Source organism: Bos javanicus, chromosome 5 (genome assembly GCF_032452875.1).
Source record: "Bos javanicus breed banteng chromosome 5, ARS-OSU_banteng_1.0, whole genome shotgun sequence".
Taxonomy (NCBI): domain Eukaryota; kingdom Metazoa; phylum Chordata; class Mammalia; order Artiodactyla; family Bovidae; genus Bos; species Bos javanicus.
Window position 1 is genome coordinate 51,666,973 of NC_083872.1, and position 24,761 is coordinate 51,691,733.

The 24,761-nt window shown below is 34.8% G+C and overlaps 1 protein-coding gene across 12 annotated transcripts in view; it reads right to left on the reverse strand.

Moving 5' to 3' along the window:
- Nucleotides 1-24,761, reverse strand: part of USP15 (ubiquitin specific peptidase 15) — a 134,946-nt gene that overhangs the window by 75,405 nt on the left and 34,780 nt on the right. For 10 of the 12 annotated variants that reach the window (XR_009736452.1, XR_009736453.1, XR_009736454.1 and 7 more), the window contains exons 3-4: nt 17,813-17,943; nt 4,655-4,781 (exon numbers count right to left, since the gene is read on the reverse strand). Coding sequence is in view for 7 of the 12 variants with exons in the window: in XM_061416619.1 (XP_061272603.1) it covers nt 4,655-4,781; nt 17,813-17,943 (258 nt within the window). In the remaining 5 variants the exon portion in view is untranslated. Of the gene's footprint in view, nt 1-4,654; nt 4,782-5,455; nt 5,869-17,812; nt 17,944-24,761 lie in introns of those variants that run through there. The other 2 variants (XM_061416621.1, XM_061416620.1) reach the window with 2 other exon arrangements.

The window sequence follows — 24,761 nt, forward strand, 5'->3', positions numbered from 1 at the left end:
CTTAATTTTAATTTTTGCAAAACTTTTCACTTAGAAAGCAAACATGTTCTAATACAGATTTTCAAAATTTTAAAACTAGGACCTATGGTAAGGAGCTGTGTACACATATATGTAGATATTTTGTATTCTGATATTTTCCATTCTCTCTATCCCCCAATGTTTAATGACCACAAAAGTACAGATAACATAGTTTGAAAAAAATCATTCCAATACAGTAAGAAGTGTCAGCTATATAAAAAATTTACTCATATACAATTTTAAGGCATATACCCAAAATATGTAGCATTTTAAAGTATTAGTAAATTTAAACTATGAAAATTAAAATCTATTAAATCATAAACTTTTTGAAGCAGAGATTCTTTACAAATAATCTCCTTGATAATTCTTGGTGGTGGTGGTGGTGGTGTAGTCACTAAGTTGTGCCTGACTCTCATGACCCCATGGACTGCAGCCTGCAGGTTTCTCTGTCCATAGGATTCTCCAGGCAAGAATACTGGAGTGGGTCGCCTTACCTAGTACCTAATGTAAAGACACTGAAATACTGTTTTGAGTTCAGAAGTTAAAACTTAGATCTTCATAAAATGAGTTTTAAAACATTTTTTCAGTAAAACTTATTTTTCAGTAAAATAAGACTTTTATTTCCTCATATAATTTACATGTAATTTTCCTACAGAAATGAGGTAAGGAACAAAGAAAATAAAGAAAAACAAAAGAAACTTTAAAATAACTAGAAAACATTATTTACATCAAGCATTTAAGAGGTAGTTTATTTATATTCTAATTGGCTGTAAATTTCAGACATTAAGTCTCTGAATTAATTTTAATAGATAATCTTTGTTGGATATAGATTCTTAGTGTGCACATTTTGATATCATGATTAATGTAATTTCATAAATTATATTTAAAATTTTCAGTTTTCATGATGTAGAAATGTTTTACTTTCCTGAATATGTTCCCAAAACTGAGAAGCACAAAAGTTAAGTACTTTATCCACTATAATGTAATAAAAAAGACATTTATATGGAGTTTCTAACATTTTAAGTGTTCTTTTAGAAAGATGACTGTATGAGTTTATTGAAATTGCATCTCAACTTATAAATGTTTTAGCTAAATAAAGAGAGGGAGAATAAAAAATTCATACATAATATATGGCAGAAACATTAGGATGAACCAAGCATTAGGTACTAAAGAATGGTACTACTTCATGAAAATTATGGGTTAAAAGTATTTTCTTGCAGTGAAATGGCTAAGTGGTGAAAGTCAAATGTACTTATGAAATTCAGAAATATTTTATTAACCTGGTCTTTACTTCATTTTGGAACAAGATAAGATACAAGAATTTATACCAGGTCAATTGGAACTATTGTTTGATTGAATATAATTTGAAGGTTCTTTTTATAAACCAAATACAGAAGTATAGAGATATTGAGCTTAATAGTGTTTTTATTTTTTATTGTCATTTACTTCTATTTTATTTTCTTAGGAAATTACAAATTGTCACTTTTTATAAAATCTACCCTATGGAGTTGAAATGTACTTTTCTGAATATTTCTATTCTGTTTTTAATGCATTTTAATTATGTGAATTAGTAAAATAATGACCCTAAATATATCAGTTCAGTTCAGTTCAGTCGCTCAGTCGTGTCTCTTTGCGACCCCATGAATCACAGCATGCCAGGCCTCCCTGTCCATCACCAACTCCCAGAGTTCACTCAGACTCACCTCCATCGAGTTGGTGATGCCATCCAGCCATCTCATCCTCTGTCGCCCCCTTCTCCTCCTGCCCCCAATCCCTCCCAGCATCAGAGTCTTTTCCAATGAGTCAACTCTTCACGTGAGGTAGCCAAAGTATTGGAATTTCAGTTTTAGCATCATTCCTTCAAAAGAAATCCCAGGGCTGATCTCCTTTAGAATGGACTGGTTGGATCTCCTTACAGTCCAAGGGACTCCCAAGAGTCTTTTCCAACACCACAGTTCAAAAGCATCAATTCTTCGGTGCTCAGCTTTCTTCACAGTCCAACTCTCACATCCATACATGACCACAGGAAAAACCATAGCCTTGACTAGACGGACCTTTGTTGGCAAAGTAATGCCTCTGCTTTTCAATATGCTGTCTAGGTTAGTCATAATTTTCCTTCCAAGGAGTAAGCATCTTTTAATTTCATGATTGCAGTCACCATTTGCAGTGATTTTGGAGCCCCCAAAAATAAAGTCTGACACTGTTTCCACTGTTTCCCCATCTATTTGCCATGAAGTGATGGGACCAGATGCCATGATCTTCATTTTCTGAATGTTGAGCTTTAAGCCAACTTTTTCACTCTCCTCTTTCACTTTCATCAAGAGGCTTTTGAGTTCCTCTTCGTTTTCTGCCCTAAGGGTGGTGTCATCTGCATATCTGAGGTGATTGATATTTCTCCCGGCAATCTTGATTTCAGCTTGTGCTTCTTCCAGCCCAGCATTTCTCATGACATACTCTGCATATAAGTTAAATAAGCAGGGTGACAATATACAGCCTTGACGTAGTCCTTTTCCTATTTGGAACCAGTCTGTTGTTCCATGTCCAGTTCTAACTGTTGCTCCCTGACCTGCATACAGGTTTCTCAAGAGGCAGGTCAGGTGGTCTGGTATTCCCATCTCTTTCAGAATTTTCTACAGTTTATTCTGATCCACACAGTCAAAGGCTTTGGCATAGTCAATAAAGCAGAAATAGATATTTTTCTGGAACTCTTGCTTTTTTGATGATCCAAAGGATGTTGGCAATTTGATCTCTGGTTCCTCTGCCTTTTCTAAAACCAGGTTGAACATCAGGAAGTTCACGGTTCACATACTGCTGAAGCCTGGCTTGGAGAATTTTGAGCATTACTTTACTAGCATGTGAGATGAGTGTAACTGTGTGGTAGTTTGAGCATTCTTTGGCATTGCCTTTCTTTGGTAATGGAATGAAAACCACATATATATTTGAAAGTGGATGTTGTTCTTTTAGTTCAAATTGTATAAATATGGATTTTTCCATGTGTACTTGTAAAGATCTTACGTAAAGTTTCATAAACCTACTTAATTGAGTTTGTACAACATTGTTTTCAGCTGTGTGGCATATACTCATTGATTTCTGTCATTTACACATATACTGCACATATCTCTAGAAACTATGTTTTGAAACGTATATTGCTTTTCTAAGAACATAAATGTCTGACTTTGCTTTAGAACAAATTGTGCTATTTTAGTGTAGTTTTATAATATGCTCCCATCATGTCCTTCAAATACCATTTTAAAGATTATTTAAAACATTCTGCATGAAAATAGCATTAAAGTATTTAAGAAATAAAAAAATAAAATAAATAAAATAAAATAAAGTGCATCTAATGACTGATTTCAACAAGGAAAGTTATATAGGTGTAATTCATAAATTTGCTAATCTCACTTCCTTGCTGAATTCTACATTAAGTATTATGTCCTTCTCCAGTGACCATTTACATTTTACAACAAGATCAATGTTATTACCAATAATTTTCTTTTCCAAGAACTTTATTTGAAAATAACTACTATTTATAATTTTTATTTTCAGTTTTTTCATCAAAAAGCACTGCAATTGTTAGTAAATGCATAACCATGTATTTACAAAGCATTTTATTCAATATATTCCTTTTTAAAACTGAAGTATAATTGACTTGCAGTATTATATTAGTATTAGGTGTGTGACATAATGGTTTAAAATTTACATTTTAGCCACTTTCAAATTTGCAATATAATATTACTGAGTACAGTCACCATGCTGTACATGAAAGCCTCATGATTTATTTTATAACCAGAAGTTTATACCTCTTAATTTCCTTCACCCATTTCACCCAACCCCCAAGCCCCACTCATCTGGCAGCCAATCTGTTCTTTGAATCTGTGAGCTTTGTTTTGTTTATTCAATACATCCTTGATCTATAATTAAAATGTAGCTTTTAAGCAGAATTTTAAAAATGTACATATTTTAAAACATTTACATATATTTTAACATTTTATACATCTATTTGTGTAGATAGGTAAATATATGGGCTTCCTTGGTGGCTCAGACAGTAGATATATAAACATATGTAGATATATAAATATATAGACAGAGTTAGGCACACATATTTGATACTATAATTCTGTAACCTACTCATTATATAAAAAAAAATCAGTGAGTCATAATAATGCTAAGCCCACTACTTTACTAGCTATTTAATTGTATTTGGACTCCCAAGAATGAGAGAAAAAACAAATTAAACAAGTCATTCTTCATGCTAAAGAAGGGTAAATTATTATTATTAAAAAGTACATTACCTGACAAAGTTTTACCTAAGCAAGTATTTAAAGTTCTACATTAATTTATAATTCATGTTACAAACATGACATATATTTTCAAATGCTAAATTAAAACTATAATTATTTGATTTTTTAAAAAGTAAAATGGCACAAATATTAAACTCATCTAATAATGTAAAGTACATCTAGAAATGATAAACAGTTCAACTTTAAGCTATGACATATTGTATCAAGCTTGGAAATCTGTAATATCTAAGGATAAACCTTTAAAACTGTTTTCATCTTAGTAGCATAGAACAAATAGAATTTTAAATAAATTTTGAATAGCAATGGTTTAACAAAGAAACAGGATCTTGCATTACCTATTGTGTCAGCTTTGCTAAATCTTCGTGTTACAACATTGTTCATGTTTCCATTTTCACAGAGCTTCAATTCTGTGAGATATACTTCTACTTTGCAGTGCTTTACAAACATACCCTGTTCAACCACCTAGAAAACAAAACAAACTAGTGTCAGCTATAGCTTGATATATCTTACTGTTTTGAATAACATATCTCTAAAAAGACTTTAGAAAAAGCAGATGTCCAGTGAAAAAACCATAACTATTAAAACTCATTAATATAAAAGATACTGGATAGCTGAAAAAGAAAGGAACATTTTTGGAAATATTAATATTTAACAGAATATGAACAATCATGATACAAATATTAACAGACAGTATAGTAAGGCATTCTACTACTCTATGGAGATACTTTGGTATACTATAAATAATGAATACACTTAGTATTTATGATGAGAAAGTGCATGCAAAGTATAATACGGTTCGGATTAAAGATACAGACATACTTTATCTTTTAGCACTTGATCTCAAGCAAAAAACCTTTAAAAACCACTTAAAGTTTTATATAATTTCAGCTAGCAACAGCTATAATAACACTCTGTATGTTAAAATAAATCTTTTAAAACGGTAACTCCAAATTACTGTTGCCAAAATATTCAGCTATGCCCTGTAATTGATATGTTAGTTTTCCATCCTAAGATGACTTTGTTTGACCTTTAAATGCACACTGAGTAGTTCCAGGCAACAAATGAAAGGGAAAAAAAAGTTGCTAAACATGCAAGCAATAAAGCAGAAAGAGAAGAAATGTATATATTAGGGTCACCTTTTTAATAAGTATATTTCCTTTTGATCTTCTAAAGGTTAACTGTAGGATTTCAGTCATGAACACTGTTTCTGAAAATAGTAATCAGCCTGATACGTGATACATTAGACAAATATGGCAAAAGGGAGGCTCCAAATGACTGTTGTACTCACTTGCTTAGCATCAATTCAGTAAGGGACTCAGAATTTGTCTTTCACTTGCAGGGAAGTTGTTTCAGCTCAAAAAGTTCAAAGGTAGTTTGCTAGCATTTAAAACGTCCAATTCAATGCTAATTTTTATGATACTTTATAATATATATTCTCCTAATCATACTTGTTACATTTCTAAAGTAATAGTGTGCGATTCTGTAATGAACGCATTATATAAACTAGTATATTACTGTCTAAACCAGAACTAATTTGTTTTATATCATATTTGAAGTTAAGCATGAAGCAAAGGATATTACATTATCTATAAGATTAATGGAGCTATAAAGCTAAGAATCAAATTTCCTAACAATCAGAAATTTCTGCTCTGGGACTCAATATTCGAGTAAGAATATGTTAGTTACTAATCATCAGTAGGTTGCCAAACTGAGGTACTCACAGGCCTCATTTTATGCAGGGGGTCGGGGGTGGGGGAGGAAATTCTAACAGTAGAGCAGGTAATGGGATAAGTAAACAGGATAAAATTTAAAAAAAAAGAGAAAACCGTCCATTATGATTTACATTGAGGTATGTATTCTCTAAGTAAGCAGTTTCTTTTCCTGGAAAGAATCTGGTGATTTAACTGTCAGAAGCTCACTGTCAACAATAAATAAACATTAATTCCCTATTTCACTACTATATTACAACACAGACATCAACAAGGATCTATGGTATAGCACAGGAAACTCTACTCAACATTCTGTGATAATCTACATGAGAAAAGAATCTAAATAAGGATGACTACATAGACATGTATAACTGACTCATACTGCTATACACCCCAAACCAACGTAACTCTGTAAATCAACTATACTCCAAAAAACTAAAATTTTTAAAAAATTAAGAGTACTTCAAAACACACTCTTTATTAGGGTTCAGAATTTTTTCATTTTTTTCTTTTCTCCAACACCTTACAGTGATAATTAGCACTACTCAGAATACTATTACTGTACTTAGAAGATTATACTGTTTCCAAAAGTAGTATATTAAAAAGCAGTTTTTTAAAGCAAGATATGAATTTGTCCTCCAACAATTTTTATTTGAAAGAATCATACTACATGAATGATTAAAGACTGAATACAACAGCACCGCATCAGAGAAAAATAATTAGCATATTTATATATTAGTGTCATAATATGTACATTATTTGTTCATTTAGTAACTCCTTTATATTTGTGTATATAAAGTATCCTATCTTCATTAAAAATGTTTGTGCTGAAAATAACCTTTAAAATGATGGCTATTAAGACTGTAATAGGAAGAAACAGGTTTATAAAATACCAGATACAAAGTTACATTTATCTAGTTACTATAACCATTAAAATATACATTTGATATAAGACAGAAAGGTGAATGTTTAGAAATAACAGTTATGTTTCAGAATTAGAGATGACAGCTAAAATGTTTTTTTCCTAGGTGAATTATAATATTTTTCTACATCAGAGATAAAGAGCAAGCACAAGATGAAATCTATGCTTGGATTCTATTAATTCATGGCCACAATGAAGGTCAAGTTTCTTTACTAAGTTAGTTAGGGAAATACAAGATAAAGCTGAATTAAACATAATTTCCATTTGTTCCATTTGTTCATTTTGCTTTGAACACTAGTGGGCAATCTGACTAATGTCATGAAATATACCTGATAAACCTAATGTAGTGTACTCTTTACAGTGGCTTATGAAAGAATTGACTTCAAGTGCCTACTTCTCCCCTCTTGGAAAGAGGAAGTAACTTCTAAAGAAATCTGTTACTTCAAAACAATTTGATAACACTGGGCCTAATGGACACATTTACTATTTTTGAGGAGTTATACTCATTTTAGCAGCATTTACTAAGTACCTATGTTCAGTGTTAGAAATACACAATGAATTAGATCCAGACCTTGAAATCAGGGTAAGAACACCTAGTGGTAAAAAGACACACAGACTAGTAGAGAAGTATAATACAAATATGAAATCACAGGTGTTAATGTGTAACACAAATCTTATTTGTGATATTCTATACAAACATTTCAGGATACTTTAAAAACAAGAACACAAACATAACCATATTATCACACCTAAAGTATTAAAATGAATACCTTAATATCAAATATCCATTAAATTAAAACCAATTAAAATAAAAATGATTTTTAATATCAATCCAAATAAAGCCCATACACTGCAATTGAGAAGTCTCAAGTGTCTTTTAACCAAAAAATTCACCATTTATCTTTTTATTCTTGCAATTTTTAGTAAGACTACTTCATAGATTGTGAGTTATATTCTAATAAGATGCAGATAATATCTAGTTGCCCCTCTTTTTATGATGTCGGTGGCTCAGATGGCAAAGAATCTGCCTGCAATGTGGGAGATCCATGTTCAGTCCCTGGGTCAGGAAGATCCCCTGGAGAAGGAAATGGCAACCCACTCCAGTATTCTTGCCTGGAGAATCCCATGGACAGAGGAGCCTGGTGGGCTATAGTCCATGAGGTCACAAACAGTCGGACATGACTGAGTGACTAAGCAGCAGCAGCAGACATTAATTAACCAACACCTAGATCAGAGGTGGGGCTTCCCTGGTGACTCAGTGGTAAAGAACTCATTTGCCAATGAAGGAGACAAGGGTTCAATCCTTGGGTCGGGGAGATCCCCTGGAGAAGAAAATAGCAACCCACTCCAGTACTCTTTTCTGGGAAATCCCATGGACAGAGGAGACTGTAGGGCTACAGTCCATGGGGTTGCAAAAGAGTCAACAAAGCAACTAAACAACAACAGACCAGGGGTGGGCTGACTCTGATCCATAGGCTAAAACTATTTTTTTTTTTTTTGTAAATAACTTTACTGGAACACAGTTATTCCCATTTGTTTCAGTTCAGTTCAGTTAAGTCACTCAGTCGTGTCCGACTCTTTGCGACCCCATGAATCGCAGCACGCCAGGCCTCCCTGTCCATTACCAACTCCCGGAATTCACTCAAACTCACAACCATCGAGTCGGTGATGCCATCCAGCCATCTCATCCTCTGTCGTCCCCTTCTCCTCCTGCCCCCAATCCCTCCCAGCATCAGAGTCTTTTCCAATGAGTCAGTTCTTCGCATTAGGTGGTCAAAGTACTGGAGTTTCAGCTTTAGTATCATTCCTTCAAAAGAAATCCCAGGGCTGATCTCCTTCAGAATGGACTGGTTGGATCTCCTTGCAGTCCAAGGGACTCTCAAGAGTCTTCTCCAACACCACAGTTCAAAAGCATCAATTCTTCGGCGCTCAGCCTTCTTCACAGTCCAACTCTCACATCCATACATGACCACTGGAAAAACCATAGCCTTGACTAGATGGACCTTTGATGACAAAGTAATGTCTCTGCTTTTCAATATGCTATCTAGGTTGGTCATAACTGTCCTTCCAAGGAGTAAGCGTCTTTTAATTTCATGGCTGCAATCACCATCTGCAGTGATTTTGGAGCCCCCCAAAATAAAGTCTGACACTGTTTCCACTGTTTCCCCATGAAGTGATGGGACCAGATGCCATGATCTTCGTTTTCTGAATGTTGAGCTTTAAGCCAACTTTTTCACTCTCCTCTTTCACTTTCATCAACAGGCTTTTGAGTTCCTCTTCACTTTCTGCCATAAGGGTGGTATCATCTGCATATCTGAGTTGATTGATATTTCTCCCGGCAATCTTGATTCCCACTTGTGCTTCTTCCAGCCCAGCGTTTCTCATGACATACTCTGCTTATCAGTTAAATAAGCAGGGTGACAATATACAGCCTTGACGTACTCCTTTTCCTATTTGGAATCAGTCTGTTGTTCCATGTCCAGTATCACCAATGGCTGTGTTTGCACCCAAAACAGCAGAGATAAGTAGCTGCCAAAGTGAATATTTTGGCCCATAAAGCTGAAAAGATTTATTGTCTTTTACAGAGTAAGCTTGGTGACCCTTTGACCATTAACTCATTAGGTCTTCTTCAATTTTGCTCAGTAGTGTTTGGTAATTTTCATTGTAGAAAAGCAGTTTTTCTAAGTTTTATTTCTTGGTACTTTTATCTCTTCAGTTCAGTTCAGTTGCTCAGTCATGTCCGACTCTTTGAGACCCCATGAATTGCAGCATGCCAGGCCTCCCTGTCCATCACCAACTCCCGGAGTTCACTCAAACTCATGTCCATAGAGTCGGTGATGCCATCCAGCCATCTCATTGAAACATTATTTTAAAATTCAACTTTGTTGATTATATATAATTGGTTTTTCTATTAATACATTTACTTTATATCCATTCCCCTTGTGAAACTTAATTATTAATATTAATGGCTTATTTGGTAGAGCTTTTGGAATTTTCAACATATACAATTATGTCTTCTAAACATTACTATTTTACTTCTTCATCTTCAATCTTTATTCTTCCTCACATTACCACCTGGCTAAGACTTCTAATATAGTTATCCTTGTCTTGTCCCTGATCTGAGAGGGACAGCTTTGAATACTTTATCAATAAGTATTGTCTGCAACAGCTTTAGCTTTCTATTTCTAGTTTTAAAAAAAATCATAAATTGATACTGAGTTTTATCAAATGCATTTTCTGTATCTACTGAGATGGTTTTTCTACTTTATTCAGATAATACTAAAATTATAACAAGTGATTTTCTAAGTAAAATAAAAATTGTGTTTGAAAAAAATCCAGCCTATTTATTTTTAAACTTTTTATTTTATATTGGAGTATAGACAATTAACAATGTTGTGATAGTTTCAGGTGAATAGTGAAGGGACTCAGCTGTACATATACATGTATCCATTCTATCCCTGCAGCCTGGCCATTTTTAACTCTTTTTTTTTGCCCATTTCTGGCCTGGCTTGCTAATACTGTGTTATTAAATATTTGGTAGAATATTCACTGGTGATGCCTTCTGGAGTTAACAGTCTTCTTTGTGAAAAGATGTTTATTTAATGATTTAGCTTCTTTATTCAGACATGGCAATTGAGATTTTCTATTTCTCACTCAACACTAGTACATTCTTCTCTAGACATTTGACATTCTTCTAGACATCTGTCCACTTCACCTAAATTTTCAAATTACATAAAATTGTTCAAAATCAATCTTTTAAAAAAGGTCTTTGGACTCTGCTATTGTATTCCCCTTTTCATTTCTAATACAGATGACTTGTGCCTATTTTCCTTTTATTCTTGATCAGAGTCTTCCCAGGACTCATCTTTATTTTACTAGTCAAATTGCAATGTTCTTTACAATTAGTCAACTTTGGTCATTTAATGCATTTTTTTTGTTCTGTTTTATGTCTACTTCATTTAGTTCTTGATTAGTCTTAATTTCCTTTTCTTCTTTTCTTGAGACAACAGTCTTCCTTCTTTTGCAGTATTTACATTCAAAGAATGACTTAAGTCACTTTTATGCTGTATAGTTACCAACCAGTTCAAAATATGTCTAATTTTACATGTTAATCTTCTATGACCGAAGAATTACTTAGAAGTACACTGTTTCATTTCTAGGTAGCTGAGGGATCATCTAGTTATCTTTTTGTTACTGACTTCTAAATTCCTTGAGAGACAGAAAATACACTGAATAATTTCTAGCATACAGTATTGGAATTTGCTTGATGGCCCAGCATGTGTTAAAAAATATTTGTATCCTGCACTAAGTGCAGCGCATGTCAATTAGGTCACAGTGGTTAATCACGTTCAAATCTGCTTCCGAGCTTATTCATGTGTTATTGGCAGGCCTCTGTTCCTTTGCAGCTGTTGGCAGAGACTTCAGTTCCTCATCATGTAAGTCTTTCCATAGGCTGAATGCATGACATATGGCTTCACTCAAGAGTGACTGATCCAAGAGAAAGCAAGAGAGCCTTCCCAAGTTAGAAGTGTCAGTATCTTTTATAAACTCATTTTGACAACATATAATACTATAACTTCTGCTGTATTTTACTAGTCACAGAGACCAACTCTGGGATGATATAGATTACATGAGTATGAATAACAAGAGGTGGTGATAACCTGGGTGCAATCGTCAAGGTTATCTCCTACAGTACACTCCTCTGGTACCAATAAAGTTATTGTTCCTGTCACCAACATGCAAAATACACTGCACCCCTGCAAAGCTCCCAACTGGTCCCATCCCATTATAGCATCAACTCAAAGTTCAGACACCTGTCATCTATATCTGATGAAGGTACAGATGAAGATTCTTGGGTATAAGTTCCTTAAGCATCTTGAGTATGGGCCTATAGATCTATGGGCCTGTGAACGAGAAGATAAATTTACTGCCCCACTTACACCCAAAATAAAATGGTGGGGAAGGCAGAAGATAATCTCAGACAGATATTTCTGTTAAAGTGGGGAAATGAAGGGGTACAAAGAAGTTATTAGTCTACAGAAATTCTGAAATCCACCTGAGCAAACACTGAAAGTTCCTTGATTAGAGCTCACTCTTGCCTTGACCTGAAAAAACTACTCTTCGTAACACCTGGTTGTTTTCTGAGTCACCTTCTTTCATGAAAGTCAGCACATGTTTGCAGTTGAGTAAATTCTTAGTCTGATCCCTGCTTGTGTAAGTCTGGGAGGCCAAAGGTTTCTAAAATTTTACGCTGTCTCTACAGTCCAAAATGACAGTGATTCTTGAAAACACTGGATCTTTACTGGATTTCACTGGAGTTTCACCCAGGAGGCAAAAGTCAAAACCACAAATGTTATCTAGGTAAGTCCCTTCTACTCTGGGTTTATATTGAGAAGGCTCAGGGACACCATCCTGAAGCTTCTTAGAAGCCCTATAGTCCTAAAAGCCATATATTGAAAGGAAGAGCAAAGAACACCCTGAAATTCTTTAAAGGGCCTTTTTTTCTGAAGTGTACTCTGAGGCACCACCTTCATCTTTTCTGAGATCTTAACAAAGAAATTTTACAGTCACAACCTTAGGTTTCAACTTTAGACCATGCTTTCTTGAGAATGCCTTGAGTTTGATTTTTGCTTGGAAGCATTTCTTTGTTTCAACATTGTCTGTCATCTGGAGAGGGTAATTTTCAAAACTAGCAAGCCTTGGCTCCTTTTTATTTAACAGTCCTTTCTTTAGCTTCTCTTTTCTCTCACCTGACTAGAAGCAGAACAAGAAGAAACTCAGCAGTACTTTCAATGTTTTGGCAGATTATTAAGTTTATTAAGTGTATTTTTTACCTTTCAGTGACATGTTGTTAAAAGTTTCTTCCATCTTATGACAAAAATCACTGGGTTCCAAGAAGATTTTCCTCACTTTAAGATCTCACTGGCAGCCTCCTCAAAGTCTAAAACTCTACTACTATTCAGGGCACTTTAGGCTTTCATTAATACTCTTAAAATTCTCACAGCTTTTACCCACTTCCCAGTCCCAAAGCCACCACCACATCTCAAGTCTCTGTTACCATAACACACAACTTCCAGGTACGAAAATCAGTATTGCTACCTGTGTGTGTATGCTTATTTGCTCAGTCATGTCTGACTCTTTGCAACCCCATGGACTTAGCCCACCCAGGCTCCTCTGTCCATGGAATTTTCCAAAGAAGAACACTGGAGTGGGTTACCATTTCCTCCTCCAGGGAATCTTTCTGACCCAGGGATCGAACCCAGGGTCTTGTGTCTTCCAGCATTGGCAGGTGGATTCTCTACGACTGTGCCACCTGGGAAGTCCATATTAGCTACTTACTACTATATAATAAATTCCCTGAAGTTTTTATCAGCTTAGCAAAGCAAACGGTATCTCACATAGTTTCTGAGGGTCAAGAATCTAGGGCAGCTTAGCTGGGCTGGTCTGGCTTGGGGTTTCTCACAAGGTTGTTGTCAAGCTGTGGGCTGGGACCTCAATTACTCAAAGTTCAAATGAGACTGGAGGTTTCACTTCCAAGCTCACTCAAATCATTGTTAGCAGATATCCATTCTTCTCTACTGCCCAGAGATCTCAGTTCCTTAACATGTGAGCCCATCCATAGGCTGCCTGAGTGTGCAGGTGAATTTCTCAGACTGAGAAATGAGACAGCAATAGGGTGTGTGCACCCAGGACGTAAAGCCAAGGTGTCTTTTATAATTTAATCTTTAATTTTTAAAATTAGGAGCAATAACATATTAGTTTCAGGTGTACAACACAATATTCAATGTATTCAATATTTATACACATGGTGCAATGATCACCACAGCTAAGTCTAGTTAACATTCATCACCTTACATAATTATGTTTCTTTTCTTACAATGAAAACTTTTAAGATCTTCTAGAAGTCTTAGCAATTTTCAAATATGCAATATCGTATTTTTAACTATAGTCACCACGCTGTACAATATATTCCCATGACTTATTTTACACCTTTTGACCTAAAATCTAATCTTGAAAGTGATATCCTGTACTATGATTCTGCTATATGTCACTGGCCACAAAGACCAGTATAATACAAAACCAGTACAGACCCTGGTACAATGTGGATGGGGACTATTCAATGCTGTGGCTATGAAGAGATGGAGATAATGGGGGCTGTCTTGGGGCAACTATCTGCTAATATTGTTATGTACATAATTTGATACACACCTGACCCTCATAAGAAATTATTACTATTTTAAAGAGCCTACCTTAACACTCATTTATAGTATTTGCTTCTGCCAGTCAGCATTTTTTCCTGTGTTTCCAAGCTTCTGTACAGAGTAAATTTTCATTCTGAAAACAATTTTTATTTCCATTGGTGCAAATATGCTGGTAACACATCCTATCAATTTATCTGAAAACAACTTTTTTCACTATTATTCTTAAGGATGCTTTCCAAGGTTATAGAATTCAAGGTTAGTAATTATTTTCTTTCAGTGTATTGAAGATACAGCATTATTATTATATTTTATTTTGGCTTTCTCTTGAGAAAGCATCTGTCTTACCCTTACTTTGAAGGTAATAAATCTTTTTTTCTGCCTATTACTGGGGATATCTTTGTTTTCTTAACAGTTTTTCTGTGTATGATTTCGTCTGAATTTTTTCAGCTTGGGATTCAGAGCATTTCTTTAACCTGTAGCATGATACCTTGCATCATATTTGGAAAATTCTCAACTATTATTTCCAGTATTACTTTTACCCCATACTGTCTTTCCTTTCCTTTGAGGAGACCACTTAAATCTATGTTACGCTTATTCATTGCATTCCATGTGTCCCTCTTTTTTCCTTATTTTCCACTCTTCAGTCTCTTTAAGCTTTAGTCTATTTTCTAATGGTGTTATCATTTACACATTGTTTCTTTTTAGTCTAGTATTTCACCCAAATAACCACAGATATACAAATATGAACTGTTAATGGGTCAACTTTGTAACATGCTTCAAATAAATCCAAATATGGTTTGGTCAAATAACAAGCACTTAATTCTTAACGTTTTCATATTAGTGTTCAGTTTTAGAATTACATTCTTTTTAACTTTTTTTTTTTTAACATAACAAGCACAATATTTTAAGGTTTCTAATACTTCTGTCATCTGGATTCCTCATGAATCTGTTTCCATTATCCATTGTTTCTCTTGGATTTTGGTTCCACTGTACTTCCTGCCTATTTGCCTGTTTTATTTCTGGTTTTAAGATGAATGCCTGATATTTTAAGTGAGACATTTTAGTGATGATTTGAGGCCTAGGAATATGGTTAACTTTGTTTCTACATGAGAGCAGGGGTATTACCAATTCTAGATTTCTTAATGCAATCAGAAATTAGTAAAATTTGAAGCTGGGCTTCAGATTCTAAAAAACCAGTCAAGTCTATTCTTTGAAGTAAGTTCTACTGACATCAGGGTCTGTTCTTTATGTGAGTCTACTGGGATTAGAAGCATAGGAAAAATGGAAATTCCCAGACTTACTGATTTAAACTAAGATCGTGGCACCTGGTCCCATCACTTCATGGCAAATAGATGGGAAAACAGTGACAGACTTTATTTTTTTGGGCTCCAAAATCACTGCAGATAATGACTGCAGACATGAAATTAAGACATTTACTCCTTGGAAGGAAAGTTATGACCAACCTAGACAGCATATTAAAAAGCAGAGACATTACTTTGCAATAAAGGTCCATCTAGTCAAACCTATGGTTTTTCCATTAGTCATGTACAGATGAGAAAGTTGGACTATAGAGAAAGCTGAGTGCTGAAGAATTGATGCTTCTGAACCGTGGTTTTGGAGAAGACTCTTGAGAGTCCCTTGAACTGCAAGGAGATCCAACCAGTCCACCCTAATGGAAATCAGTCCTGAATATTCATTGGAAGGACTGATGCTAAAGCTGAAACTCCAATACTTTGGCCACTTGACGTGAAGAACTGACTCATTAGAAAAGACCCTGATGCTGAGAAAGATTGAAGGCAGGAGGAGAAGGGGACAACAGACGACAAGATGGCTGGATGGCATCACTGACTCAATGGATACGAGTCTGAGTAAACTCTGGGAGTTGGCGATGGACAGGGAGGCCTGGCGTGCTGCAGTCCATGGGGTTGCGAAGAGTAGGACACGACTAAGTGACTGGACTGAACTGAACTGAACTGATTTAAGTTTGAAGGAAGACATTTTAATAGGTACTCTAGATAGTTTAATACACACTAAAGTTTGAAAATTATTTTACAAGTGAAGCAAATTCCAACTGCCTCATTAAAAATAAATATATAATCTACTAATAGACTTCTTGGGGTTCCCTGGTGGCTCAGATGGTAAACAACCTGCCTATGTTTGGGAGAATCCAGGTTAAATCCCTAGATCAGGAAGATCCCCTGGAGACGTGAATGGCTACTCACTCTAGTATTCTTATCTGGGAAACCCTAGGGAGAGAGATGCCTGGCAGGCTTCAGTCGGACACGACTCAGCGACTAAACAATAAGACTTCTTAAACTTTTTTTCCTTCTCCCTATATGAAGTCTTCATCATTCTTTATCTTCTTTAATTTGCTTATCAGACATAGAGTTCAAAAAATGCCAATAAGGCCTCTTTCAAGAAGAAATGTCAAAGGAGTTGTCAGCTGATCAGTTTACTATATGATATTCTACATTTATTAAGGAAAAAACACATGTCATTAATGTTGAATTAATACAAGTTAACACATTTGAATGTATTCTAGACATAGGTTTTTCTTTACCCAGGAATAAAAGTCTTCTAGAGAGTTTTACAGCTAAATATTTTATCCTTCAAATGGTCAAAACACTCAGTTCTATAGGAACTATAGATAAAAATTGTAGGCCATTATATATACACACACATATATGTGTGTGCTCAGTTGTGTCCAACTCTGTGACCCCATGGACTGCAGCCCTCAAGGCTCCTCTGTCTATGGAATTTTCCAGGCGAGATTACTGGAGTAATTATATATTTTATATATACATATATATATATATATATATAATTTATTTATGGCTAGCATTCCTAGGAGAGATGACTCTTAACTTTAAATTGGCTTTAAGACTGAGTGAAATTAAGGAACAAAACTTAACTAAATCAAAGGCATATTCACATTCTATTTAGAGAACAAAATTCAGTTCTATACCTAAACCACAGATATACAAATACAAACCAGTAATATATCAACTTTGTAGCATCAGTTTCAAATAAACCCAATTATGGTTTGGTCTACTAGAAGTTTATACCCTTGTGTTATATAATTGACTTTTTAAATCATTTTTATGTGGAAATAAAACCAGATAAATAATTCTGCTCTACCTGACTACACTATCAAATACTTCTGTAAGGTTGACAGATCTACCTTAAGTACTGGGTATTATTCTACTATTGCAATACTGACACTTTCATAAATGACTTTTTAGCTCCCCAAAATAAAGAAAATGGGTCATTTTTAATGTTTCTAGACTGTAATTATAAAGCTTAAAATCTGGATAAGAAAAACAACTGCATTTTCAAGTTTAAAAAAATTTAAGTATGTAAACTCAAGTGGCTTTCTAAAAGATCCTGAACCTTGCTACCTCTGTCCTTATTTCCTCACCTATAAAATGGGGATAATACTTACCTTAGAAAGACTTTTCATGAGGATTAAATTAGTTAATAATGTATATGATATGCTTATATCAGTGGCTAGCATATAATACACCCTCACTCTATGTGCACTAGTGTACAGTAACATTTTGATGGTCTTTTTCTCCAATTCAGGCTTCATAAGTCATGGAAATTAACAACAAAATATGAACTGTTTAAGAAAAATATTTCTATTCATTTCTTAATATGTACCTTTCGTGCTATTGGTTCCTGACCTTCCATCAATGTGTACCAGCTGACAAGTTTGTTCCAGCCCTCAGTTGGCAACAGTATGTAATCCAATTCATCAATAAGGTGCTCCTTAAGTGACTGGGCATCACCATCTACAAAACAGAAAATAAAATCAATACAGAAAAAGAAGTAATACTACATAGCTCTAAATACTGTGGTCGAACATACTACAAATTATGTAAATTAATGAAGACTAATTCAGGTATTTAAATAATGAGTTTTGAAAGAACCTCTGAAGAGGTTCACAAACTTAAATCTAGGCATTTCAAAATAAACTGTTGCTTTACAAAGTTTCAGTATGTATAATTAGTCAACCAACAGTGTTTTAAAAAGTAACTTTTCTATTATTGAACTCTTAAAGAAATACTATACTGTTGGTCAGAGGATCCCAATGAAGAGTGTTTCCCAAATATCTTGAGTATCAGAGATCTGTCACACAGTAATAGTGATCAATTCAGCATTAGCTGATGAAGAACATTCAGAAGCAAATCAATAATCTTTCACAATACCAAAGCACATGGACTGAGAACCATGATGGAAACCACAAAAGGGTATCTCATTACTCCAGAGAGTCCACAATCTAGATTCCTCCACAGATCCAGAGTAGAGGCAGTTGTTCAGTTATGCTTCTATGATCCATTTTCAAAATTCCAGTTGGACAGGGCAGGCCAGAGATCTAGAAGCAATACTGTGAGCTGTACCTATATCACAGTCCTAACCTGAGACTCACTGATTATTATTTGGTCACTTGAATTTCCAAAGTGTAAAAAACAGAAACAAATAGTTTACTGAGTTATTTGTAAATGACTCAAAAATATAAAGAAGATTTTCTCATTCTAAGTCAGCCCTGAATTAACAAACATGGGAAGCAAAATTGTTACAGGCAGCATTTCAATGATAAAGTACTACTTTTAACAAGATACAATAAAAATCAAGAAGCAAGAGAAATGCTTTAAAAAAATATTATTTACTCTATGTACGATCAATACAAACCTTTGAGAAAAACTATGCTTCATATAGAACACAAATGAGAAAACTCTGAATTTTATATGAACTTCAATAGCTGGTACAAAGTAAGTATTAATTTTAAAGCTCAGTTTAAAAAATTCTTAGTTGTAACTTTATTAAATTCTTGATGAGACTATTTGGAACAAATTTTCAGAACCCTCTGAAAATGAAACTCTCTTATGCATCATGTACTAAGTCATGTTATAGCAGATGATCATGTTATCTCAGTCAATTCTGAAAACAATCCTATAAGATGAATATCTATTTTAGATTAAAAAATACATTCAAAGAAATCAAGTAAATTGCCCAAAACATTCACACAGAAAATTGCAGGTACAATGAAAGGTACCATTATGGAAAATACTTTTATCTCAGTTGATTTTCAAAACAATATTATGAAGCAGACAGCTTCCTTTTACTTAGTAAATAGATTCAGGTATTGATTAACCTGCCCAAGCTCACATACAGAAAATTGTAGGCTAGACTCAAACATGTATCTATTTACACTAATATCCGTTTTCTTTCCACTATAATCGGCTGCTTCAAAATAAATTTAGGGAAAGAAAAAAAGTTTAAAAATTAAGATGTCTATGTTATTCTCCACAATAATTCAAGAGTCTGGATAAATGATTTTATTATGTAACAGAATCAAATAGTAATTTATATCTAGTTGTTGTTTAGTTACTAAGTTGTATCCAACTCTTTTGCAACCCCATGGACAGCAGCCCGCCAGACTTCTCTGTCCATGGGATTTCCCGGGCAAGAATACTGAAGTGGGATGCCATTTCCCTCTCCAGGGGATCTTCTCGACCCAGGGATCAAATCCATGTCTCCCACACCGGCAGACAGATTCTTTACCACTGAGCCACCTGAGAAGCCCTATAGTGGATAAAATAAAATGATCAATTTTTTAATCATTTTTAAGGGAGGAAGAACAACCCTAAACACAGAACCTCTCATTTTTGTTACTTCTGTGTTTTTGATATAAAACTGATATCAAAACTGCTGAGATTTAAAGTGTAAAATTTATTGTTGTGACATAGCAATACAAGTGTGAAATCATCATTACCAAAACAATAAACATATCCATCAGCATTTCCCCTCACCCCCTGGCCACAAAGGCTTCCCTGTCGCCCTTTTTTTTGGTGTAATCTCTCCTTCCTGTCCATCCAGGTTCACTGTCTTGTGCCCTGAAAACTGCTTATCTGTGTTTTCCAACTGCAGACTAATTTGCATTTTCTAGATTATATAAGATTGGTATGTACTGCTTTATTTGGCGTCATTTATGCTGCATCATTATCTTGAAATCCATCCATATTTTTACGTATCGAGAGTTCATTCCTTTTAATTGCTGAGTAGGATTTCATTACTTTATATGAACATTCTGTAATTTGTTTATTCATTCAGCTACTAATGGGCATTTTGGACTGTTTCCAATTTTCTCTACAAGTAACACTGATATGAACACTTATGTGTAAGTTTTCTCTTCATGTCTCTTGGGTAAATACCAAGGAGTGGAATGATTGGTTCCTATGGTAAATGTATATTTAGCTTTTTAAGAAACTGCAAGACTATTTCATTATCCAAAATAGTGTATGAAAGTTCTACTTGCTCTACAGCCTCATCAATACTTGGTATGGATTTATCTTTTAAATTGTAATTTGAATCATTGTAAATGATTCAAACCATGCACAGCGGGACCTCACTGTGGTTTTAATCTTCATTCTTCTAATGACTAGTGATGTTGAGTATTTTTACATGTGCTTTCTGAAAACACCACCTTCTCTGGTGAGGCATCTGTTTAAGCCTTTTGTCTATTTTTTCCACTGGGCTTTATGGAATTCTTTATTCTGCATCTATTTTATCAGCTAAGTAATTTGCAAATACTTTTTCCCACATTGTGGTTTATCTTTTCATTCTCTTAACAGTGTTATTTGAAGAAGCTTTTGTTAATGATGAATTACAAATCATCAATTTTTCCCTTTATCAATTGTACTTTTTAATTCATACTTAAGAAATCTTTGCTTAACACAGTGTCACAAAAATCTTCTCCTAATTTTTTCCTAAGAGTTTCATAATTTTGGTTTTTACATTTAAGTCTATGGTGTGTTTTGAGTTAATTTTGTATATGGAGCTGGGTACAGGTCAAAGTTTGTTTGTTTCTGACAAATAGATACTTAACACTCAAGCAGCATTCATCTATTTAAAAGACTTCATTGAATTTCTCTTACATTTTTATGTAAAATGAACTGCATATATGTGTGGATCTACTACTAGATCCTCTAATATGTTCAACTATTTTTTATCTCACACTATATACAAATATTAATTTTAAATTGATCAGAGACAGAAATGTAACCGCCAAAACTAAAAAACTCTTAGAAGAAAACATGTCTTTTCTGATCCTGGATTAAGTGATGGTTTCTGCAACAAAATCACAAGCAACCAAAGGAAAAAAATAGATAAACTGGACTTCATCAGAATTAATTTGCACTTTAGAGGCACCATCAAGAAAGTAAAAGACATACACAGAATGGGAGACAATTTTTGGAAATCTTGTTTGATAAGGGACTAGTATCCAGAATACATAAACAACTCTTAAAACGTAACAGTAAACAGACAAATAACCCAATTAAAACATGAGCACAGGATCTGAATATTTTTCTTTTTTTTTCTGAATATTTTTCCAAAACAGATATAAGCAGCACAGATATGACACTTAACATCATTAATCATTAGGGAAATCAAAATAACAAACAGATATAAAAATAACAAATACAAATCTATTGTTACAAAAGCAACAATAGATATCAGTTCACTGGAAAAGACCTTGGCCCTTGGAAAGACTGAAGGCAGGAGGAAAAGGGTGCTAAGGAGGATGAAATGTTTGGATAGCATCACTGACTATAAGGACGTGAGTTTGAGCAAACTCCAGGAGACAGAGAAAGACAGGGAAGGCTGGCACCACTGGGTCGCAGAGAGTCAGACCTGACTTAGCAACTGAACAACAACAACCATTTCATACCTATTAGGATGGCTATAACATAAAAGAATAGACAATAATAAGTTTGGCAAGATGTGGAGGAACTGGTACCCTACTTGCTGCTGGTGGGAATATAAAATGGTGCCAACTATTTTGGAAAAGTTAGGCAATTCTTCAAACAGATAAACAGAGTTACTATATGACCAAGAACACATCTACACAAAAATCCGTACATGAACAGTTCATGAATGAATTATTCATTCATAGCCAGAAAGTGAAAACAACCCAAATGTCCATCAGTTGATAAACGGATAAATTAAACGTGGCATATCTCTATACAATGGAAAATTATCCATCCACTAAAAAAAGAATAAAATACTGATTCATGCTACATGAATGACACTTGAAAACTCTGTACCAAGCAAAAGAAGTACAATACTATGGACACGCATTGTTTGATTCCATTTAGATGAAATGTTCACAAAAGGAGAATCCACAGAGACAGAAAATATATTAATGATTGCCTAGGGCTGGGGTCTTGAGAGGGGATGAAGAGTGACTGCTAATGGATATGAAGTTTCTTTCTGGGGTGATGAAAATTTTGTGGAATTAAGACAATGGTGATGGTTGTAAAACTATGAATATAAAAAAAGAAAGCCAGTGAATTACAGAATTTCAAAGGATGAATTTTATGGTGTGTGAGTTGGACATGACTGAGTGAACTGAACTGAACTGAACTGAAACTCTATCTCATATTTTAAAAAGCCTACTAGGAATGTGATTTGAAATTGTGTTGAATCCATAGACTGAGTGGAGGAATTAAACAATACTGAGTTTTCTGATCCAAAAATATAATTTCTCTCTTTATTTAGGCTTTAAATTATCTCAGCAATATCCTGTAGTTTTTAGTTTACATGTATTATAGATTTATCTGCATTTTATATTTTGGTACTATTATAAAATATGTTTTTAAAATTTAAATTCATGTTAGTTCATTTTTAGTGTACAAGAAACACAACTGGTTTTTGAGTAATGGTCTTGTATCCTATAGGCTAATTTCATTTATTAATTCTAGAAGCTTTCTTTTTGTAGATTTTATTAACTTTTCTACATAGACACAGGTATTTGTGAATAAAGGAAGACTTATTACTTTTTCCTACAGGGATCAAGACCATCCCCATGGAAAAGAAAAGCAAAAAAGCAAAATGGCTGTCTGGGGAGGCCTTACAAATAGCTGTGAAAAGAAGAGAAGCGAAAAGCAAAGGAGAAAAGGAAAGATATAAACATCTGAATGCAGAGTTCCAAAGAAGAGCAAGAAGAGATAAGAAAGCCTTCTTCAGCGATCAATGCAAAGAAATAGAGGAAAACAACAGAATGGGAAAGACTAGGCATCTCTTCAAGAAAATCAGGGATACCAAAGAAACATTTCATGCAAAGATGGGCTCGATAAAGGACAGAAATGGTATGGACCTAACAGAAGCAGAAGATATTAAGAAGAGATGGCAAGAATACACAGAAGAACTGTACAAAAAAGATCTTCATGACCCAGATAATCACAATGGTGTGATCACTGACTTAGAGCCAGACATCCTGGAATGTGAAGTCAAGTGGGCCTTAGAAAGCATCACTATGAACAAAGCTAGTGGAGGTGATGGAATTCCAGTTGAGCTGTTCCAAATCCTGAAAGATGATGCTGCGAAAGTGCTGCACTCAACATGCCAGCAAATTTGGAAAACTCAGCAGTGGCCACAGGACTGGAAAAGGTCAGTTTTCATTCCAATCCCAAAAAGAATGGCAATGCCAAAGAATGCTCAAACTACTGCACAATTGCACTCATCTCACACGCTAGTAAAGTAATGCTCAAAATTCTCCAAGCCAGGCTTCAGCAATATGTGAACCGTGAACTTCCTGATGTTCAAGCTGGTTTTAGAAAAGGCAGAGGAACCAGAGATCAAATTGCCAACATCCGCTGGATCATGGAAAAAGCAAGAGAGTTCCAGAAAAGCATCTATTTCTGCTTTATTGACTATGCCAAAGCCTTTGACTGTGTGGATCACAATAAACTGCGGAAAATTCAGAAAGAGATGGGAATACCAGACCACCTGATCTGCCTCTTGAGAAATTTGTATGCAGGTCAGGAAGCAACAGTTAGAACTGGACATGGAACAACAGACTGGTTCCAAATAGGAAAAGAAGTTGGTCAAAGCTGTATATTGTCACCCTGTTTATTTAACTTATATGCAGAGTACTTCATGAGAAACGCTGGACTGGAAGAAACACAAGCCGGAATCAAGATTGCGGGAGAAATATCAATCACCTCAGATATGCAGATGACACCACCTTTATGGCAGAAAGTGAAGAGGAACTCAAAAGCCTCTTGATGAAAGTGAAAGTGGAGAGTGAAAAAGTTGGCTTAAAGCTCAACATTCAGAAAACAAACATCATGGCATCTGGTCCCATCACTTCATGGGAAATAGATGGGGAAACAGTGGAAATAGTGTCAGACTTTATTTTTCTGGGCTCCAAAATCACTACAGATGGTGACTGCAGCCATGTAATTAAAAGGCGCTTACTCCTTGGAAGGAAAGTTATGACCAACCTAGATAGCATATTCAAAAGCAGAGACATTACTTTGCCAACAAAGGTTGGTCTAGTCACGGCTATGGTTTTTCCTGTGGTCATGTATGGATGTGAGAGTTGGACTGTGAAGAAGGCTGAGTGCCGAAGAATTGATGCTTTTGAACTGTGGTGTTGGAGAAGACTCTTGAGAGTCCCTTGGACTGCAAGGAGATCCAACCAGTCCATTCTGAAGGAGATCAGCCCTGGGATTTCTTTGGAAGGAACGATGCTAAAGCTGAAACTCCAGTACTTTGGCCACCTCATGTGAAGAGTTGACTCACTGGAAAAGACTGATGCTGG